Source organism: Bufo bufo, chromosome 4, assembly GCF_905171765.1.
Source record: "Bufo bufo chromosome 4, aBufBuf1.1, whole genome shotgun sequence".
In the NCBI taxonomy this organism is placed as follows: domain Eukaryota; kingdom Metazoa; phylum Chordata; class Amphibia; order Anura; family Bufonidae; genus Bufo; species Bufo bufo.
In genome coordinates this window covers 457517013-457538369 of record NC_053392.1, presented here as the reverse complement: position 1 = coordinate 457538369, position 21357 = coordinate 457517013, and the positions used below count along the sequence as shown (strand labels likewise).

General features: G+C 40.6%; 1 protein-coding gene across 1 annotated transcript in view; it reads right to left on the bottom strand.

The window, feature by feature from the left end:
* SMYD3 (SET and MYND domain containing 3) overlaps nt 1-21357 on the bottom strand; it is an 876371-nt gene that overhangs the window by 30617 nt on the left and 824397 nt on the right. Inside the window, exon 11 of the mRNA XM_040429445.1 lies at nt 16068-16176. Within this exon, the coding sequence (XP_040285379.1) occupies nt 16068-16176 (109 nt within the window). The remainder of the gene's footprint in view (nt 1-16067; nt 16177-21357) is intronic.

Genomic DNA, 21357 nt, shown 5'->3' with positions numbered 1-21357 from the left:
CAGGGGAGAGGTCACTGGATGTAATAGGTGTGTAGTGCTGTATTCTCCTGTGTGTTTGGTAGAACTGAAAGACCTGCCAGCATGGTGAAGGTATGAAGGCATAGTGCTGTGAGAAGAGGAGAAGGAAGACAGAATGTGACAGCTGGCTCTAGCCACCACATAGGGTCACCTTCTGGGGAGGTATTTTATGCTGCTATTTGGAGCTGCTGGGGTAGTATTGTGTGCTTCACTGTGGTATTTGGCTTTGCTGGGTAGGTATTTTTCACTGTATTAGGGTGTTTGCATGGAGCTGTTGGGAAGACATATTGAGCTGCATTGTGGTGTTTGGCACTGTTGGGGAGGTATGTTGTGTTGCACTCAGAGGTGTAGCTAGAGGGGGGCAGGGGGTGGCTGTCCCAGCCCTACTGATGAGGGGGTGGGACCCACCAATAGCACAGAATAGTGTAGGGCTTTGAAAAATTTTGTAATTTAACTAAGGAGCGTTTCCACTTTTGAATCACTCATTAGTACAGGAGGCCCAGCTACTGCTCACTGGTCCTCTTCTCTTGGCACCATGCTGTGCTAGGTCTTGACAACATACAGCTTCAGAACTTAGTGCATGTAGGAGTGCACTATGGTTGGAATTTATCATAAGGGTAATATCTGAAGTCCGTTTTGCTCGAGTCTGTGTTGGTGTAGGTTATACCACATTTATCAAATGTCACAGGTTGTTTGATAAATTTGTCTCATCCTTAAACCTAACACTTTTGGCTAGAAAAGCTACTCAAATTGTTCTCCTCCTGTCTCCTACTGGAGGGAATTTGAGTCAGATCTGAATGAATTTGGGTCAGATCTGGGGTATGAATGAGCTTGGGCCAGATTTGGGTATTGACTGAACTTGAGGTTGGATCTGGAGTATAATTGAACATGGAGTCAGATTTGGGGTCTGAATAAACTTGAGGTTGGATCTGGGGTCTGTAGGAATTTGAAGTCAGATCTGGGGGTCTGAATACATTTGGGGCCTGATCTGGGGTCTGTAAGACTTTGGGGGCTAATCAGGTCAGTTAACCACCTCCGGACCGCCTAACGCAGATTCGCGTTCCGGAGGTGGCAGCGCTGCGCACAGTCACGCATATACGCGTCATCTCGCGAGACGCGAGATTTCGCTCCTAGCCGGCCCGCGCATGCGCATCGCGGGCCGGCAAAAGTTAAAGAACAAGTTAGTCACCAGCCTGCCAGCAACGATCATTGGCTGGCAGGCTGGCGATTTTTAAAAAATCCAATCACAAGCCATATAACAGATCATATTAGTAAATATGATCTGTTATATGGCTTGTCTGCTCCTGTGCTGGTCCTTTTCGTCGGTTGGATCCAGCACAGGAGCAGACTTCACAGTGAGTAGCACCAACACTACACCTTAGCCCCAGATCACCCCCCTGCACCCCAATTAACCCTTTGATCACCCCTTTGATCGCCCCTGTCAATCACCAGTGAAAGGAAAAAAAGTGATCAGTGTAAACTGTCACTTTTTTTTTTTCACTAGTATTGGCTGTTAGGTTTTAGGGATAGTTTAGGCCCCTTGGTTAGGTAGTTAGCGTCAGTTAGCGCCCACCCCACCGCACCGCAGTCACTTTTATTCGCTGAATAGCGTATCGCTAATCAGCATTTGTACTTTTATAGTATCTGTAAGTGATCAAAACTGATCACGGTCAGATCTATAATAGTATTAGTGTCACTTTAGTTCGCCCTCCACCCAAAACGCAGTGTTTGCCCGATCAGGCCTGATCGGTCGCCCACACGTGCGTTCACCCACGCCCCGCCCCACCGCAGTGACAAAAAATATATATTTTTTGATCACTGCACATTCATTTTACACGCACTGCGGCGATAAAAAAATCAGTTTTGATATTTTTTATCAACCGCAGCGGCCTCCGGTACTTCGCTAGCCTCCCCTTTGTAAGACAGGTTTGCTTTTTTTCTTGGGTAGTCTCAGGGAATACCCCTAAATTTAGTAGTCCAAAATGTCAAACAGGGGGTATTCTTCTGAAGAGGCCTACAGGATTCTGACCCAGTCGGATGAGGAGTGGGAACCCTCATCTGATGAATCTAGCGGGTCAGAATATGAACCTGTGGAAAGCAGTGGCTCTCTGACCCAAAGTTCGGACGAGGAGGTGGAGGTCCCTGGCAGCACCAGGCGTACCCGGCCCCATGTCGCTAGACCACAGGTTATGCAGGATCCGCTTCAAGAGCAGCAGAGTGGGGCTGTCGCTGCCGGATCACGTGGTGAGGCATACACCAGCAGCGCAGCCCTCCCTGGACCTAGTACCAGCACTGCCGTACAACATGGTGACGTGGCGAGCACCAGAAGGGCAGTTGAAGCTGGTACGGTGGCACGTGCACTAGTTACCCCGTCGCAGCCACCGCAAAGACAGGCCCGTAGAGCCCCTAGAATCCCTGAGGTGCTGGCAAACCCTGATTGGCAGTCACCAACTTCAGCCGCACCTGTAGTTCCCCCTTTCACCGCCCAGTCTGGAGTTCGGGTTGAGACGGCTCAAATCGGTTCGGCCCTGGGATTTTTTGAGCTGTTCTTGACTGCGGAGCTCTTGGACTTAGTCGTGGCAGAGACCAACCAGTATGCCACACAATTTATATCCGCCAACCCGGGAAGCTTTTATGCCCAGCCTTTCCGGTGGAAACCAGTCCAAGTTTCCGAAATTAAAATTTTTTTGGGCCTTCTCCTCAACATGGGCCTGACAAAAAAGCATGAATTGCGGTCATATTGGTCAACGCACCCGATTCATCACATGCCCATGTTCTCTGCTGCTATGTCCAGGGCACGATTTGAGGCCATCCTCCGTTTCCTGCATTTTAGCGACAACACCACCTCCCGTCCCAGAGGCCACCCAGCTTTTGACCGGCTCCACAAAATTCGGCCCCTCATAGACCATTTCAACCAGAAATTTGCAGATTTGTATACCCCCGAGCAAAACATCTGCGTAGACGAGTCCCTAATACATTTTACCGGGCGCCTTGGCTTCAAACAGTACATCCCAAGCAAGCGTGCCCGGTATGGGGTCAAATTGTATAAGCTCTGTGAAAGGGCCACAGGCTATACCCACAAATTTCGTGTCTATGAGGGAAAAGATCAGACCCTGGAGCCGGTCGGTTGCCCTGACTACCTGGGGAGCAGTGGGAAGACAGTCTGGGACTTGGTGTCACCCTTATTCGGCAAGGGGTACCATCTTTATGTGGACAATTTTTACACAAGTGTGGCCCTCTTTAGGCATTTGTTTCTAGAACGGATTTGCGCCTGTGGCACCGCGCGAACTAGTCGCGTGGGCTTCCCCCAACGGCTTGTAACCACCCGTCTTGCAAGGGGGCAGAGGGCTGCCTTGTGTAACGAAGAACTGCTCGCGGTGAAATGGAGAGACAAGCGTGACGTTTACATGCTCTCCTCCATTCACGCAGACACGACAATCCAAATTGAGCGAGCAACCCGTGTCATTGAAAAGCCCCTCTGTGTCCACGACTATAATGCGCTCATGGGAGGGGTGGACTTCAATGACCAGATGTTGTCTCCGTATTTAGTTTCCCGCAGAACCAGACGCTGGTATAAGAAGGTGTCTGTATATTTAATTCAATTGGCGCTGTACAATAGTTTTGTTCTCTACAGTAAGGCTGGGAGAACACGATCTTTCCTCAAATTCCAGGAAGAGATCATCGAGAACCTCCTTTACCCAGGAGGTTCCGTGGCCCCATCCCCCAGTGTAGTTAGCCGTCTACACGAGCGACATTTCCCCAGTGTCGTTCCTGGTACCTCAACCCAACCGTCACCCCGAAAAAGATGTCGTGTCTGTAGCAGGAGTGGAATAAGGCGTGACACCCGCTATTTCTGTCCTGACTGTGCTGACCACCCTGCCCTATGCTATGGAGAGTGTTTCCGGAAGTACCACACACAGGTACACCTAGCATAGGGATTGCATCTCACAGGACAGGCACACAGGGCTATTAGGGCCCTTTTACTCTCAGCTGCTGCAAACCTCTCCTTTCACCTGGGATAAAGTGCATAACGTACTTCGCCACATCTTTGGGCGATTTGCGCTTTGCACATTGTCCCATGGGGAAGGAGAGGTTTGTTCTATAAAGGTAAAAAAAACTAAACAAAAAAAAAATTACCGGTAAGTAAAAAAGTTAAAAAAGTTTAAAAAAGTTAATATGTTCTGTTCTAAAGTTAATAAAGTTATTGCTTTGCGGCCTGGTTTTTTCTTTTTTGTTTTGTTTTTTTTACCTTCCAGGTGGACCAACCGATCGACCAGCTGCAGCACTGATGTGCATTCGGACAGAAGCATTGTGCTGCTGTCAGATTACACGCAAGTCGGTGTATGCGGCGCTGCAAGACGAGATTTCTCCTCTGCAGTAAAAGATATGTTTGCCGAGGCATATGAGCTGAGGAGGTGGCGGTGTTCATATACTTTGGCAAACACTTTGTATATATAAAAAAAAAAATCCCGGCAATGATTTATTCATCCACATCGATTGATGTGAATGGAGAAATCTGGTTTGCCAGGGCATACGAGCTGAAGTGGGTATGGATGTTGGGCGGAGCTCCTATGTCCTGGCAGACGCCTTTCCCCTCCTTTTTCTTTTTTTGGCAGAGATTTTTTCATCCACATTGATCGATGCGAATGAAGAAATCTGTGCCGTTCATTTTTTTCTTTCAGCCCAGAGGCTGAACGGAAAAAAAAAATCTCATTACCCGTATGCTCAATATAAGGAGAATAGCAGAAACTCCTAATGCTGGGCATACATGTAATGATTGCGGAGACCCTCAAATGCCAGGGCAGTACAAACACCCCACAAATAACACCATTTTGGAAAGAAGACACCCCAAGGTATTTGCTGAGGGGCATATTGAGTCCATGAAAGATTGAAATTTTTGTCCCAAGTTAGCGGAAAGGGAGACTTTGTGAGAACAAAATCCAAAAAATCAATTTCCGCTAACTTGTGCCAAAATTTTTTTTTTTTCAATGAACTCGCCATGCCCCTCATTGAATACCTTGGGGTGTCTTCTTTCCAAAATGGGGTCACATGTGGGGTATTTATACTGCCCTGGCATTTTAGGGGCCCCAAAGCGTGAGAAGAAGTCTGGTATCCAAATATCTAAAAATGCCCTCCTAAAAGGAATTTGGGCCCCTTTGCCCACCTAGGCTGCAAAAAAGTGTCACACATGTGGTATCTCTGTATTCAGCAGAAGTTGGGGAATATGTTTTGGGGTGTCATTTTACATATACCCATGCTGGGTGAGATAAATATCTTGGTCAAATGCCAACTTTGTATAAAAAAAATGGGAAAAGTTGTCTTTTGCCAAGATATTTCTCTCACCCAGCATGGGTATATGTAAAATGACACCCCAAAACACATTCCTTACCTTCTTCTGAGTACGGAGATACCAGATGTGTGACACTTTTTTGCAGCCTAGCTGGGCAAAGGGGCCCACATTCCAAAGAGCACCTTTCAGATTTCACAGGTCATTTACCTACTTACCAGACATTAGGGCCCCTGGAAAATGCCAGGGCAGTATAACTGCCCCACAAGTGACCCCATTTTGGAAAGAAGACACCCCAAGGTATTCCGTGAGGGGCATGGCAAGTTCCTAGAATTTTTTATTTTTTGTCACAAGTTAGTGGAAAATGATGATTTTTTTTTTTTTTTTTTTTTTTCATACAAAGTCTCCTATTCCACTAACTTGTGACAAAAAAAAAAAATTTCCATGAACTCACTATGCCCATCAGCGAATACCTTGGGGTCTCTTCTTTCCAAAATGGGGTCACTTGTGGGGTAGTTATACTGCCCTGGCATTCTAGGGGCCCAAATGTGTGGTAAGGAGTTTGAAATCAAATTCAGTAAAAAATGACCTGTGAAATCCAAAAGGTGCTCTTTGGAATATGGGCCCCTTTGCCCACCTAGGCTGCAAAAAAGTGTCACACATCTGGTATCTCCGTACTCAGGAGAAGGTGGGGAATGTGTTTTGGGGTGTCATTTTATATATACCCATGCTGGGTGAGAGAAATATCTTGGCAAAAGACAACTTTTCCCATTTTTTTATACAAAGTTGTCATTTGACCAAGATATTTATCTCACCCAGCATGGGTATATGTAAAAAGACACCCCAAAACACATTCCTCAACTTCTCCTGAGTACGGCAATACCACATGTGTGACACTTTTTTGCAGCCTAGGTGGGCAAAGGGGCCCATATTCCAAAGAGCACCTTTCGGATTTCACTCGTCATTTTTTACAGAATTTGATTTCAAACTCCTTACCACACATTTGGGCCCCTAGAATGCCAGGGCAGTATAACTACCCCACAAGTGACCCCATTTTGGAAAGAAGAGACCCCAAGGTATTCGCTGATGGGCATAGTGAGTTCATGGAAGTTTTTATTTTTTGTCACAAGTTAGTGGAATATGAGACTTTGTATGAAAAAAAAAAAAAAAAAAAAAATCATCATTTTCCACTAACTTGTGACAAAAAATAAAAAATTCTAGGAACTCGCCATGCCCCTCACGGAATAGCTTGGGGTGTCTTCTTTCCAAAATGGGGTCACTTGTGGGGTAGTTATACTGCCCTGGCATTCTAGGGGCCCAAATGTGTGGTAAGGAGTTAGAAATCAAATTCTGTAAAAAATGATGAGTGAAATCCGAAAGGTGCTCTTTGGAATATGGGCCCCTTTGCCCACCTAGGCTGCAAAAAAGTGTCACACATCTGGTATCTCCGTACTCAGGAGAAGGTGGGGAATGTGTTTTGGGGTGTCATTTTATATATACCCATGCTGGGTGAGAGAAATATCTTGGCAAAAGACAACTTTTCCCATTTTTTTATACAAAGTTGTCATTTGACCAAGATATTTATCTCACCCAGCATGGGTATATGTAAAAAGACACCCCAAAACACATTCCTCAACTTCTCCTGAGTACGGGGATACCAGATGTGTGACACTTTTTTGCAGCCTAGGTGGGCAAAGGGGCCCATATTCCAAAGAGCACCTTTCGGATTTCACTCGTCATTTTTTACTGAATTTGATTTCAAACTCTTTACCACACATTTGGGCCCCTAGAATGCCAGGGCAGTATAACTACCCCACAAGTGACCCCATTTTGGAAAGAAGAGACCCCAAGGTATTCGCTGATGGGCATAGTGAGTTCATGGAAGTTTTTATTTTTTGTCACAAGTTAGTGGAATATGAGACTTTGTATGAAAAAAAAAAAAAAAAAAAAAAATCATCATTTTCCACTAACTTGTGACAAAAAAAAAAAAATTCTAGGAACTCGCCATGCCCCTCACGGAATAGCTTGGGGTGTCTTCTTTCCAAAATGGGGTCACTTGTGGGGTAGTTATACTGCCCTGGCATTCTAGGGGCCCAAATGTGTGGTAAGGAGTTAGAAATCAAATTCTGTAAAAAATGATGAGTGAAATCCGAAAGGTGCTCTTTGGAATATGGGCCCCTTTGCCCACCTAGGCTGCAAAAAAGTGTCACACATCTGGTATCTCCGTACTCAGGAGAAGGTGGGGAATGTGTTTTGGGGTGTCATTTTATATATACCCATGCTGGGTGAGAGAAATATCTTGGCAAAAGACAACTTTTCCCATTTTTTTATACAAAGTTGTCATTTGACCAAGATATTTATCTCACCCAGCATGGGTATATGTAAAAAGACACCCCAAAACACATTCCTCAACTTCTCCTGAGTACGGGGATACCAGATGTGTGACACTTTTTTGCAGCCTAGGTGGGCAAAGGGGCCCATATTCCAAAGAGCACCTTTCGGATTTCACTCGTCATTTTTTACTGAATTTGATTTCAAACTCTTTACCACACATTTGGGCCCCTAGAATGCCAGGGCAGTATAACTACCCCACAAGTGACCCCATTTTGGAAAGAAGAGACCCCAAGGTATTCGCTGATGGGCATAGTGAGTTCATAGAACTTTTTATTTTTTGTCACAAGTTAGTGGAATATGAGACTTTGTAAGAAAAAAAAAAAAAAAAAAAAAAAATCATCATTTTCCGCTAACTTGTGACAAAAAATAAAAAGTTCTATGAACTCACTATGCCCATCAGCGAATACCTTAGGGTGTGTACTTTCAGAAATGGGGTCATTTGTGGGGTGTTTGTACTGTCTGGGCATTGTAGAACCTCAGGAAACATGACAGGTGCTCAGAAAGTCAGAGCTGCTTCAAAAAGCGGAAATTCACATTTTTGTACCATAGTTTGTAAACGCTATAACTTTTACCCAAACCATTTTTTTTTTACCCAAACATTTTTTTTTTATCAAAGACATGTAGAACTATAAATTTAGAGCAAAATTTCTATATGGATGTCGTTTTTTTTGCAAAATTTTACAACTGAAAGTGAAAAATGTCATTTTTTTGCAAAAAAATCGTTAAATTTCGATTAATAACAAAAAAAGTAAAAATGTCAGCAGCAATGAAATACCACCAAATGAAAGCTCTATTAGTGAGAAGAAAAGGAGGTAAAATTCATTTGGGTGGTAAGTTGCATGACCGAGCAATAAACGGTGAAAGTAGTGTAGGTCAGAAGTGTAAAAAGTGGCCTGGTCTTTCAGGGTGTTTAAGCACTGGGGGCTGAGGTGGTTAATAATGCAGATCTCTACCGCAAACTTCACCATTTGCAATGAATATAAATTCAATTTAAATCTGCCTCCCAGGGCCATTGCTTATTGTAGCTTATTTTCATCTCAGCCATGAAAGGCCAAGATGGGACAACATCTTTAAGACTGATTGGTGCATAATGCATAAAGTAACTGAAGACTTTAAGGTTCTGTATGTTTGAAGAAGAAAGTAATAATAAGCAAATATTTATTTGCTTCTTAATTAAGTTTTACGTTTTGTATATAAAGATCTGCTTCAGGGGACTCTCCTGGTAAAATTCGTACAAATGTACTAATTGGCAAAGTAGACTCTTTTTACTGGTCACTATAATTACTGCCATCTTTTCAATGCTATTAAAACACCTTAATGAAATTGAAATAGTTTTTGCTGCTTATTAAATTTCTATGAGAAACAATTACAATAACAATTACCCAGAATCCACCACTACAGTATGGCGATTGCTATAATGAGCAAATATGATGTGTGAGATATTTCTTTCTCCTTTCCTTCTCTAATTAAATGTACATTGGTGTACTGGTGAATAAACACCTTCTTTTCAATACTACAGATGTTACAAGTTATATAATCTGGGACATTTTAAGGATGCTGATGCTGCAAAGTTTTAAATCTCAAAAGTGCTGAAGGGCAAGGTTGTTCTGTGTATTGTGTGCAATTATATGTGAAACAGTGACCACCAGCTCTTCCGCTCTCCAGAAAGACTATTGTTTGGTAATTTACTGTTAAATAAAGTAAAAATAAGAATTCCTTTGTGTTTGCATGTGTCCTGATTTCCAAGACTTGTTTATAACATATTTTCTTGTATACTTGACTGTTTTTCTTTAACCCCTTTAACCTACTCCGTGCTAGTTTTCAGACTTCTGCCCAAGCCATTTTTTGCAAATCTGACGTGCCACTTTGGAACACTTTTAATTATCCAAGCCATTCTGAGATTGTTTTCTCGTGACACATTGTACTTCATGACAGTCATAAATTTGAGTCAATATATTTCACCTTTATTTATGAAAACATCCCAAATTTACCAAAAATGTAGAATAATTTGCAATTTTCAAAATTTCTATTTCTCTGCTTTTAAAACAGAAAGTGATACCTCATAAAATATTTATTACCTAACATTCCCCATATGTCTACTTTATGTTGGCATAATTTTATAAAAGTCATTTTATTTTTTTAGGACGTTAGAAGGCTTTGAATTTTAGAAGCAATTATTAACATTTTTAAGAAAATTTCCAAAACCCACTTTTTAAGGACCAGTTCAGGTCTGAAATCAGTTTGTAGGGCTTACATAGTAAATAAAACTAAATAAATAAATGACCCCACTGTAGAAACTACACCCCTCAAGTTATTCAAAACTGATTTTTACAAACTTTGTTAACCCTTTAGGTATTCCATAAGAATTAAAGGAAAATGGAGATGAAATTTCTAAATTTCACTTTTTTGACAGATTTTCCATTTTAATCCATTTTTTTCTTTAACACATCAAGGGTTAACAGCCAAACAAACTCAAGCCAAACTCAATATTTATTACCCTGATGCTGCAGGTTACAGAAACACCCCATATGTTGTCATAAACTGATGTAAGGGCACATGGCAGGGCGCAAAAGGAAAGGAGAGCCGTATGATTTTTTGAAGGCAGATTTTGCTGGAAACTCCCAAAAAGTGACCCCATTTTGGAAACTATGGGATAAGGTGACAGTTTTATTGTTACTATTTTGGTGTACATATGATTTTTAATTCCTCTATATTACATTTTTTTTATGAGGCAAGGTAACAAAAAAAATGGCTGTTCTGGCACAGTTTTAATTTTTTGTTTTTTACAACGTTCATCTGACAGGTTAGATCTTGTGCTATTTTTATAGAGCAGGTTGATACGGACGCGATGATATCAAATATGTCTACTTTGTTTCAGTTTTACATAACAAACATTTTTGAAAGAAAATAATGCTTTTGTGTCTCCATTTTCTCAGCGCCATATTTTTTATATTTTTCTGCCGATCGTCTTATGCAGGAGCTTGTTTTTTGCAGGAAGAGTTTGTTTTTTATTGGTACCATTTTTGGGTACATATGATTTTTTTGATCATTCAATATTACACTTTATGGGGCAAGGTGACCAATAAATTTGTTGTTTTGACACAGTTTTTTATTTATTTTTACAGCGTTCACCTGAGTGAGGAGTTAGGTCATGTGATATTTTTATATAGCAGGTCATTACGGATGTGGCAATACCTAATATGTATACTTTTTCTTATTTTTTTAAAGTTGTACACCGTAATAGCAGTTTTGAAAAAAAACAAAAAAGTTTTAGTGCCTCCATAGTCTGAGAGCCGTAGTTCTTTTTGGCCGATTGTCTTAGGTAGGGTCTAATTTTTTTGCAGGAAGAGGCGACTGTTTGATTGGTACTATTTTGAGGGGCATACGCCTTTTTGATCGCTTGTTGTTGCACTTTTTGTGATGTTAGGTGACAAAAATGGCTTTTTTGGCACTGTTTTTATTTTTTTTACTTTCTACGGTGTTCCCCTGAGGTGTTAAGTCATGTGACATTTTTATAGAGCTGGTTGTTACAGATGCGGCGATACCTAATATGTCTACTTTTTAAAATTTATTTCACTTTAACACAATAATAGCATTTTTGAAACAAAAAATATATATTTTATTGTCTTCATAGTCTGAGAGTCATAGTTTTTTTAATTTTTGGGTGATTGTCTTAGGTAGGATCTCATTTTGTGTGGGATGAGGTGACAGTTTCATTGGTACCATTTTGGGGGGCATAGGCCTTTTTTATTGCTTGGTGTTGCAATTTTTTTATGTAAGGTGACAAAAATGGCTTTTTTTTTTACACAGTTTTAATTTTTTTATGGTGTTAATCGGACGGGGTGGACCATGTGAACCGGTCATTACGGACACGGCGATACCCAATATGTGTGTTTTTTCTATTTTTTATTATAAAATCGGGGAAAAAGGGGCTTTTTTTTCTTTTTTTACATGAAACTTGATATTTTTTTATTTCAACTTTTAGGGGTCTGGTCCCCTCTGCAATGCATTACAATACATCTGTATTGTAATGCATTGCCTGTTAGTGTATTACACAGAGTAATACACTAACAGGTTGCCTAGGAGACGCAGCCTGGGGATGGATCTCCTCGGCCCCCGTAGAAGGCAGGTCCCGATGCCTTGCAAGGCATTGGGCAGCCTGTGCATGGCATCAGGCTGCCTTGTCAACCATCAGGTCCCTGCCACAGCAGGGACCTGATGGGCTCCCTCACCCGCCGCAAATACTGTCTATGCGGCGGTCAGCGCTGACAATGGCATAGAAGGGGTTAATCCTCCAGCATAGGCTTTTACAGTGATGCCGGATATAGCAGGGGCCTGGCTATCTGGGACTGCCGAGCCCCTGCAGTGTGCGGGCGCGCACCACTCAGGTGCCTGCCCGATCACCATGACGTAATAGTACGTAAAAATGCGGCAAGTCACCTGCCGCCATGACGTACTATTACGTGATGTGTCGGGAAGGGGTTAAAAACATGCTGGATGTGATTGCAATGTTTTAAAAAATATATACTTGAGGAAAACTAAAAGAATTCAGATGATATAATATATATATAGAAGATAAAGTAAGTATTATGTTTTATCATTAACAGGTATTGGAAAAGTTAAATATCATATAAACAACTCATGAAACAGGAATGGTGGCCCATCTTGACAATTGCAATAAAAGGAATATTATTGCTTGATTGAAGAAGTAATATTGTACAAATCATTGTTTAAAGTGAACCTGACCACACAAAATTGGCTTTCAAAACTGCCTAGAGTACCTGAACAGTTCATTTATGTTGTCACAGATGATTTTCTTATCAGGTCCTATTGTCTTCCAAATGCAGCGTTGATCATTTTTATTTGCCGCTTCTACTGTATGGTAATCAGCAGTTGGTTGTGAAGGAGGCTGGCACCTTCTTGCCTGAAGTTAAGGTTGCCACACCCAAATGCTGCCCCTTCTACACTGGTTGACCTTTCCTTTTGCAGTCAATGTCTGTCATGAGCAGTGGGTGTGGATCCACTACGGCAACCATCCGGTGTGACTTAAGGCAACAAAGGCTCAAAATGGTAAACAGGTACAGGTTGGTTAGGCAGCGGAGAGTAAGAGTCAGTAAATAAGCAGAGGTTGGTATACAGGCAGACAAACAGCACACCTTTGCAGGAAACTAGTATAGTAAAGTATAGTACCTATTACTCAGGCACCCCAGTTGAGTTATATAGCCCAGATTAGCCAGTCATTGGCTAGTGATGATTAGTGTGTGTGTGTGTGCGCTGACCCTTTAAGGGCTAGGAAAAACACGCCCTATGGGTCAGAAGAACAGACCTGACAGACAAGCACAGGCAGCAGCATGCAGTGGCGAGCAAGCTGGTGGATTCCGGTGGCCAGACCTGCTTCAGGTGAGCAGAGGATGGTAATCATTTCCGAGCTGCTAGGATGACAGGAGCAGAGGCCAGGTGAGTGGTGCAGTGCCCATATCTGCTCCATATAGCAGTATGACGGTGGGCATGCAGAGCCGCTGTAACAACATCATTGTATGGAAATACTATAGCAGCCTTAACCACTCCAAGTGGTAGAAATCTAATGTTACCTCTAGGTTCCACACCAGAGCCTGCCATGACACCAGATGGACTTGGCTGGTAGGGACACAGGTTACATCTGTGGAGTAAGGTAGCAGAAAACTGGTGCAAATTCACCAGAAGCAAACCAAGAGGAATGACCAGAGTACAAAGAATAGTAGCATCAGAACTAGATTACTATTATTATTTATTATTAATTCATTCCAAAGCGCTGTACATATGAAAAGGGGTACACATACATAATACAGACAATTGCACTATGCATGAACAAGACTAGTTACAAACTGGTACAGAAGTTGAGAGGGCCCTGCCCATGAGGGCTTACATTCTACAAGGTATGGGAGAAGAAGTAGGAGAGGGTGAAGCTGGTCATGGCAGTATAGAGGCAACAGGGTCACTGGTTGTAGGCTTGTCTGAAGAGGTGGGTTTTCAGGTTTCTTTTGAAGGACTCCACTGTAGGTGAGAGTCTGATATGTTGGGGTGGCGAGTTCCAGAGTGTGGGGGATGCACGGGAGAAATCTTGGAGGCGATTGTAGGAAGAGATGATAAGAGGAGAGAAGAGAAGGAGGTCTTGTGAGGATCGAACATTGCGTGTGGGGATGTATCAGGAAATTAGCTCAGAGTTGAGGGAGGGGACAGGGTGTGGACAGCTTGTATGTATTTATTAGTATTTTGAACTGAATTCGCTCGGCAATGGGAAGCCAGTGAAGGGATTGGCAGAGGGGAGAGGCAGAGGAATAACAGGGTGAGAGGTGGATTAGTCGGGCAGAAGAGTTGAGGATAGATTGGAGGGGTGCGAGACTGCTAGATGAAAGGCCAAAGAGGAGGATGTTGCAATAGTCTAGGCGGAGATGATGAGGGCATGTACAAGTATTTTCACAGGCTCAAAGTTGAGGAAACTGCAGATGCGGGAGATGTTTTTGAGTTTGGAGGCGGTAGGTGGTGGAAAAGGCTTGGATGTGCGGTCGGAAGGAGAGGGCAGAATCCAAGGTCGCTCCAAGGCAGCAGACTTGGGTGACCGGGGAGAGTGTGCAGCCATTGATTGTGATGGATAGGTCTGTTGGGGGGGTTGAGAAAGATGGGGGAAAAATGATCAATTCTGTTTTATCCATGTTAAGTTTTAGAAAGCGAGAAGAGCAGAAGTAGGATATGGAAGATAGGCATTGTTGATTCTGGATAGTAGCCAAAACAGATAGATAGATAGATGGAGTCAAAACAGATGAAAAAGGGTTAATCAAGGACTAGCCACAGTCAGAATACCAGGAGGATCAGAAGCCATCTCAACAGACTAGAGGTAAAGGGGTTTTCTGGTGACACATACAAAAATAAAAATAAAAAACCTTACTGCATTATATGTCAGATTATGAAATTTATTTTGACCTTTCCAGCGTAATTGACCCTGGTGCAATACTTACAGGCAGCGTCTATAGCATCAGGTTCCTGCCCCTCCCTCTCTTCTCAGATCAAACATCACAGATCCAAGCCTGCTGGGGCTTGACTGGTCAGCATGGCAACCCTCCCAGCACAGCCATGCACAGTGATTTGGCTGAGTAAACTTCTTACAGTCATCTCCCGGCCTCGCTTTGCCTGTTGTTAGGGAATGTCCATGAGCAGAGAAAGGGCAGGATTTGGGAGCAGCAACCTTGACTTCAGGCAAGAAGTTGCCAGCCTCCTTGACTTCAAGCAGATGATTAGCATACAACAGGAGTGGTGAATAAAGATGATTTTTGCTGCATTCAGAAGACAGAAGAACCTAATATAACACCATCCAGGACAACATGAACTAATAGTTCTGTACACTCCAGGCGGTTTGAAGGCCAATTTTGTGCTGTCAGGTTCCCTTTAATGATTGTAAAATGAAGTTAATCTTTTCCAAACAGATTTATGTAAATTAAATGGCTAGAAGCGATCACCATGTGGTTACATGGTTAGCTATACTTCAGGGGCATAGAGCGACATCAGTTGGATAGGGCATGTTACTACAGGCTTAACACCTGGGCTCCAAAGTACACTTAAACAGAACAGGATGGCATTTAACAACTAGAAAAGCTACAATTTCTGGGGAAATTGTGTGAAGTGTTCTTGCCTCCACCAGTAGTCTACAACTGGAGTGGGTGGAGTAACTGGGTGGAGTGGCTTGAGTAACTGTTGAGTGGTTGGAGCGGCTGGAGTAACTGTGGAAAGGTTGGAGTGGGTAGAGTAACTGTGTGGAGTGTTTGAAGTGAGTAAAGATAGTAAACATCACACTAACCAATTGATTGATCATATTTAAAAAGTGCACATGGCAAGCTTGATAGAGTGAGAATGCATTTAAACTTTTATTTATTTATATAACACATTTAATTGCAATGTTGTTGCCCAAAGTGCTTCACAGTTACATTAAAACATACATTTATAAAAACATTAGCAGCCGATTTGTGTAGGTGGGCTTGAAAATGAGGGAGTGGTGGGCAGTTTAGAAATCATGTCCTGATTTTTCAGCTCACACTCTAGCTTTTGTCAGCTCCCACTCTAGTTTTGAACATTCCGCCATTCATTCCTAAGGGACCAATTTTGCCACAAAAACGCTGATATTTCATGAACCATTCGGCGAAATTTTCCACAAAGTAATAGTAAACCAATCGGGAACAATATTACTGTCTATGTAGTGTAAAAACTGTGGGAGGAAATAGGTTGGTAAATTTGGCTATAATAATAAGAATTTATATTTAAGATAACAGTAAGTGGACTTGCCATGCAAGAACACTTAACTATGAACAGTTTAACAAAAGTCAAACCTTATACTGACCTGCTTAAGTGTTGTCATAGCTTCAGGAAACATGCCAAGATGAAGCTGAAGCTTGCCCACTTTCATTAGTTGGACGGCCCGTACCGGATGGTAATTTAAGTAGTACAAGCTAAAAACAAAAATAATTAATTTTTCCAAGATACTTTACTTACGTATAGAGCAAATAAAATGATATACAAAACACATTTAGAAATTAGGACTTAGAATACATAAATACATTTATATAAATGATATAAAATGGTTTTACACCGAATGGCCAACATTTACCAAGTATTGCCCAGTACAGTAGGCACTTATTGTCCCAGGAAGTTCGAACAACTATTTGCAGCCATTATAGTTCCCTACAGGTTTTTTTTTTTACCTATAAAGTGCAGCCTCTTTAATGCATTAAATCACTTAAGGTGAAACCTCCTGCCAGCCTTACATTCTCTGGGTCTCTTGTTTTTGCCAGTGATTGGCTTTATTAGAGTACGTTCACACAACCGTATGTATTTTACAGTCCACAAAACGCAGATCTACAAAATACAGGTGATGTCCATGTGACATCCGTATTGCTTCCTTTTTTTTTTCCGGATCAGTTGATTTCAATAGGTCCCTGGTCTACATTTTCAGCCAAGAATAGGACATGTTTTATCTTTTGCAGAACGGACATACAGATGTGAAAAGTTCACGGAAGACATCTATGTACTTTCCACATCCATATTTCCATTCTGCAAAAGACAGAACATGTTCTATTCTTTGCCACAAAAGTGGACTACAGACCCATTAAATCAATGGGTCCCCAAAAATATAGACATCACATGGACAGTATCCATGGTTTGAAGACTGTAAAATACGTAGGATTATGTGACTATACCCTTAGTCTGCCCTGTTTACTCAGCTGAGATGTATGCAGACACTTAAAGAGAGACTTAATTTGTCACCTATATTTTTTCTGCCAGTTAAAACCAGAAAGTGACACACATATTTTCTAATCTGTTTTTATTTTATGAATATAGATTTTATCATTTATTTCCTGAACATGATTATGGGGGCAGCCATTTTCCTAGAACTGGTCGCCCCACCAAACTAAGTAAGGGGAGAAGGCCCTTGGTAAGAGAGGTGACCAAAAACCCAATGGTCATTCTGGATGAGCTCAAAAAATCCTGTGTACAGATGGGAGAAACTTCCAGAATGTCAACCATAACTGCAGCACTCCACCAATCTAAACTTTATGGCAGAGTGACCACAAAAAAGCCTCTCCTCAGTAAAAGACACATTAAAGCAGTGAAAAGACTCGTAGAGTGTGAGAAACAAGATTCTCTAGTCTGAAGAATGGCGGTCCAGGAGACCTGTAGCTAGATGATAAATGTTAAGAGTGTTGAAAATGGTCATTTTTTGTACCTTTTACAGAAACTAAAATATGAAAAATAAGCAAATCACATAGTCAGAAGTAGATGGAATATATGTGTATATGCAATGATAATATATTATAATGGAAACAGTGTTAATATGTTTATTTCAGGTTGGAGATTGTATGTTAATTCACTGACATATCATGTAATATGAATAGGAATATTTCACACTAGTCTCAAGCATCAACAGTTTTCATTTTAGATGAAGAAAGTGCATATGAATGTTATGCTGTGTAAATAGTTTTTATATGCAGTTAGTCAGAGATTTCTGAATACCAGTTTGCTAGAAACTTACAATCTCTTCTGTATACATTATAGTACCATGTGGTCTTAGCTGAAAAAAGTGTTATTGCTCTCAATAAGAGAGATAAATTCTCCTCTTGCAGTCAGGATAACTAGCGCAGGGGTCCGGCAGTCACTGATAGCCGGACCCCTGCTGTATGCGTCGGCATCTGTGAAAACACATGCCGGCGCATTAATCCTCGCACTGTCGCGGGATCCTGCCGGGTGCAGGGTGGCCATCGGGCTGTAAGTGTATTACAGTTTGTAATACACTTACAGCCAATGCATTACAATACAGAAGTAATGTGATGCATTGTAAAGGGGATCAGACCCCCAAAGGTTAAAGTCCCAGAGTGGGGGGAAAAAAAAGTGAAAAAAAAAGAAATAATAAATAAAGTGAAAAAAAAAATTAAGTTTGAAGTAAAAAAATAAAAATAAAAAAGCGTCCTTTCCCCAAAATAAAGTATAAGAAAATTGTAAAAAATTGGGAAAAAAAGAAAAGTAGACATATTAGGCATCGCCGCGTCCGTCCGTAGGCTGTATAAAAATATCTATCACATGACTTAACTGATCAGGTGAACACCGTCCAAAAAATAAAATAAAAACTGTGCAAAAAAAAAATTTTTGGTCACCTTACATCACATAAAGTGCAATATCAAGCGATCAAAAAGGCATATGCCCCCCAAAATAGTACCAATCTAACGGTCACCTCATCCCGCAAAAAATGAGCCCCTACCTAAGACAATCGCCCAAAAAATAAAAAGAAACTATGGCTCTCAGAATGTGGAGACACTAAAACATGATTTTTTTTGTTTCAAAAACGCTTTTATTGCTCTATAAAAATATCACATGACCTAACCCCTCAGGTGAACACCGTAAAAAAAAAAATATTAAAACCTGTGTCAAAAAAGCCATTTTTGTCAACTTACATCACAAAAAGTGTAACAGCAAGTGATCAAAAAGTCATACGCACCCCAAAATAGTACCAATCAAACCGTCATCTCATACGGAAAAAATAAGCCCCTACATAAGACAGTTGCCGAAAAAATAAAAAAAAACTATGGCTTTCAGAATATGGAGACACTAAAAAATATTTTTTTTCAAAAATGCTTTATTATGTAAAACTGAAACAAACAACCAAAAAAAGTAGTCACATTTGGTATTGTCGTGTCCATAACAACCTGCTCTATAAAAATACCACATGATCTAACCTGTCAGATGAACATTGTAAATAACAAAAAATAAAAACGGTTCCAAAACAGCTATTTTTTGTTACCTTGCAATCAAGAGCAACCAAAAATCATATGTACCCTAAAATAGTACCAACAAAACTGCCACTTTATCCCGTAGTTTCCAAAATGGGGTCATTTTTTGGGAGTTTCTACTATAGGGGTGCATCAGGGGGTCTTCAAATGTGACATGGCAACTTAAAATTATCCCAGTGAAATCTGCCCTCCAAACAGTTTTGTTTGGCTGTTACCCCTTCCTTTGTTACTGGAAAAAATTGATTAAAATGGAAAATCTGCCCAAAAAGTGAAATTCTGAAAATTCCTCTACATTTTCCTTAAATTTTTGTGGACCACCTAAAAGCTTACCAAAGTTTGTAATATCAGTTTTGAATGCCTTCAGGGGTGTAGTTTCCAAAATGGGGTAACTTTTTGGAGTTTCTACTATAGGGGTGCATCAGTGGGTCTTCAAATGTGACATGGCAACTTAAAATTATCCCAGTGAAATCTGCCCTCCAAAAACCATATGACGTTCCTTTCCTTCTGCGTCCTGCCCTGTGCCTGTACAGTAGTTTACGACCACATATGGGGTGTTTCTGTAAACAACAGAATCAGGGCAATAAATATTGAGTTTTAATTGGCTGTTAACCCTTAAATCTGCCAAAAAAGTGAAATTCTGAAATTTCATCTACATTTTCCTTTTATTCTTGTGGTACACCTAAAGGGTTAATAAAGTTTGTAAAATCAGTTTTGAATGTTATTTCTAAAATGGGGCCATTTATGGGTGGTTTCTATTATGTAAGCCTCACTAAGTGACTTCAGACCTGAACTGGTCCTTAAAAAGTGGGTTTTGGAAATTTTCTGAAAAACTTCAAGATTTGCTTCTAAACTTCTAAGCCTTCTAACGTCCCAAAAAAGAAAATGTAATTTGCAAAATGATCCAAACATGAACTAGATATATGGGAAATGTAAAGTAATAACTATTTTAGGAGGTATCACTATCTGTTTTAAAAGCAGAGAAATTTAAATTTTGAAAATTGCACATTTTTAAAAATTTTGGGTATATTTGGTATTTTTTTATAAATAAAAATGAAATATTTTGACTCAAATTTACCACTGTCATTAAGTACAATATATGACGAGAAAACAATCTCAGAATGGCTTGGATAAGTAAAAACGTTTTAAAGTTATCACCACATAAATTGACACGTCAGATTTGCGAAAAATGGCAGGGTCCTGAAGGGGTTAAAGGTATCATAACTCTAAACCTATAATCATTTTTGTGATTTGTCTTGCATGAATTGTTCAAAATGGCAACCACAATTTTACAGATCTGAAGACAGAGAAGGCATCTGCCACCAAAAAGGGATCATTTTGGACAACTTTTTAATAAAAAAAAAAAATTGACAGTACAGTGAGTTTGTAAACAGGTTATTAACACCAACCACCATACGTTAACCCATAGCCATATGTATCGCTGTCACTTTGACATTACCAATGCTGTCTTGGCATTAAAGAGCTTGAAATGGATTGGGTACAGTCCTAGGAGACCTCTGTGTGTTAAACATGACTTTTTGATTTGATTTAAATTTATTTGGGCCGAATCGAATATGATGGTCTATTTGACCAAATTGGAACCAAAAGGACATTTGCTCATCTCTAGGGGGAGTACAGTGGCCATAAACAAGCTGCCAATTTTGGCAGCTTGTTTAAAATTGCAACTTTTTGTGATTTTACACTGCTTTCAATACTTTTGAAAAGTGGGTCGTAAAGTCAGCATGGTTAGCTAGGCGAGTAAGTTTACACCAGATTTATAAAATGTGACTGTTAAAAAGGTCACAAAAAATGACACAAACACACTCCATTAGGAGGGTGTGAAAGAACTGGAGGCACATTTCTAAACAAAAGTGTCATTCTTAAGGATGCACAAAATTTATCCAACAATGTTTTTGTTAAATTCGGCACAAATTACTTCAATGCAGACTGAAGAAAAAAGACATAAAAAATTCCCCTCATGATAAATCTCTTCCTTAGTTTTTGTTGGCCTAGTATGTAGACCAAATAGTAACTAATGGTGGTTGATCAGCAACTGTAAGGTCATAATGCCGTACATATACATATGTAGCAATTCTTATCTTGACATTTAAAAAGTTAAATAAATAGTTGCTTTCAAAGGCTTCTGTGACATGATATAAGTCATGATAGATACTGCTCCACATGTATATAAACATTATTAGTTAGCAACCGAATTTCACTATCCAGTGTGTACCTGAGCACTATTACAGTATATAAATTCAAAACTACCAGTATGGTTTATTAAATAGAAGTCCCTATAATACATGCAGACATCAGTTAAAAGTTATATACACCTTTGGAGGCAATTTTTGG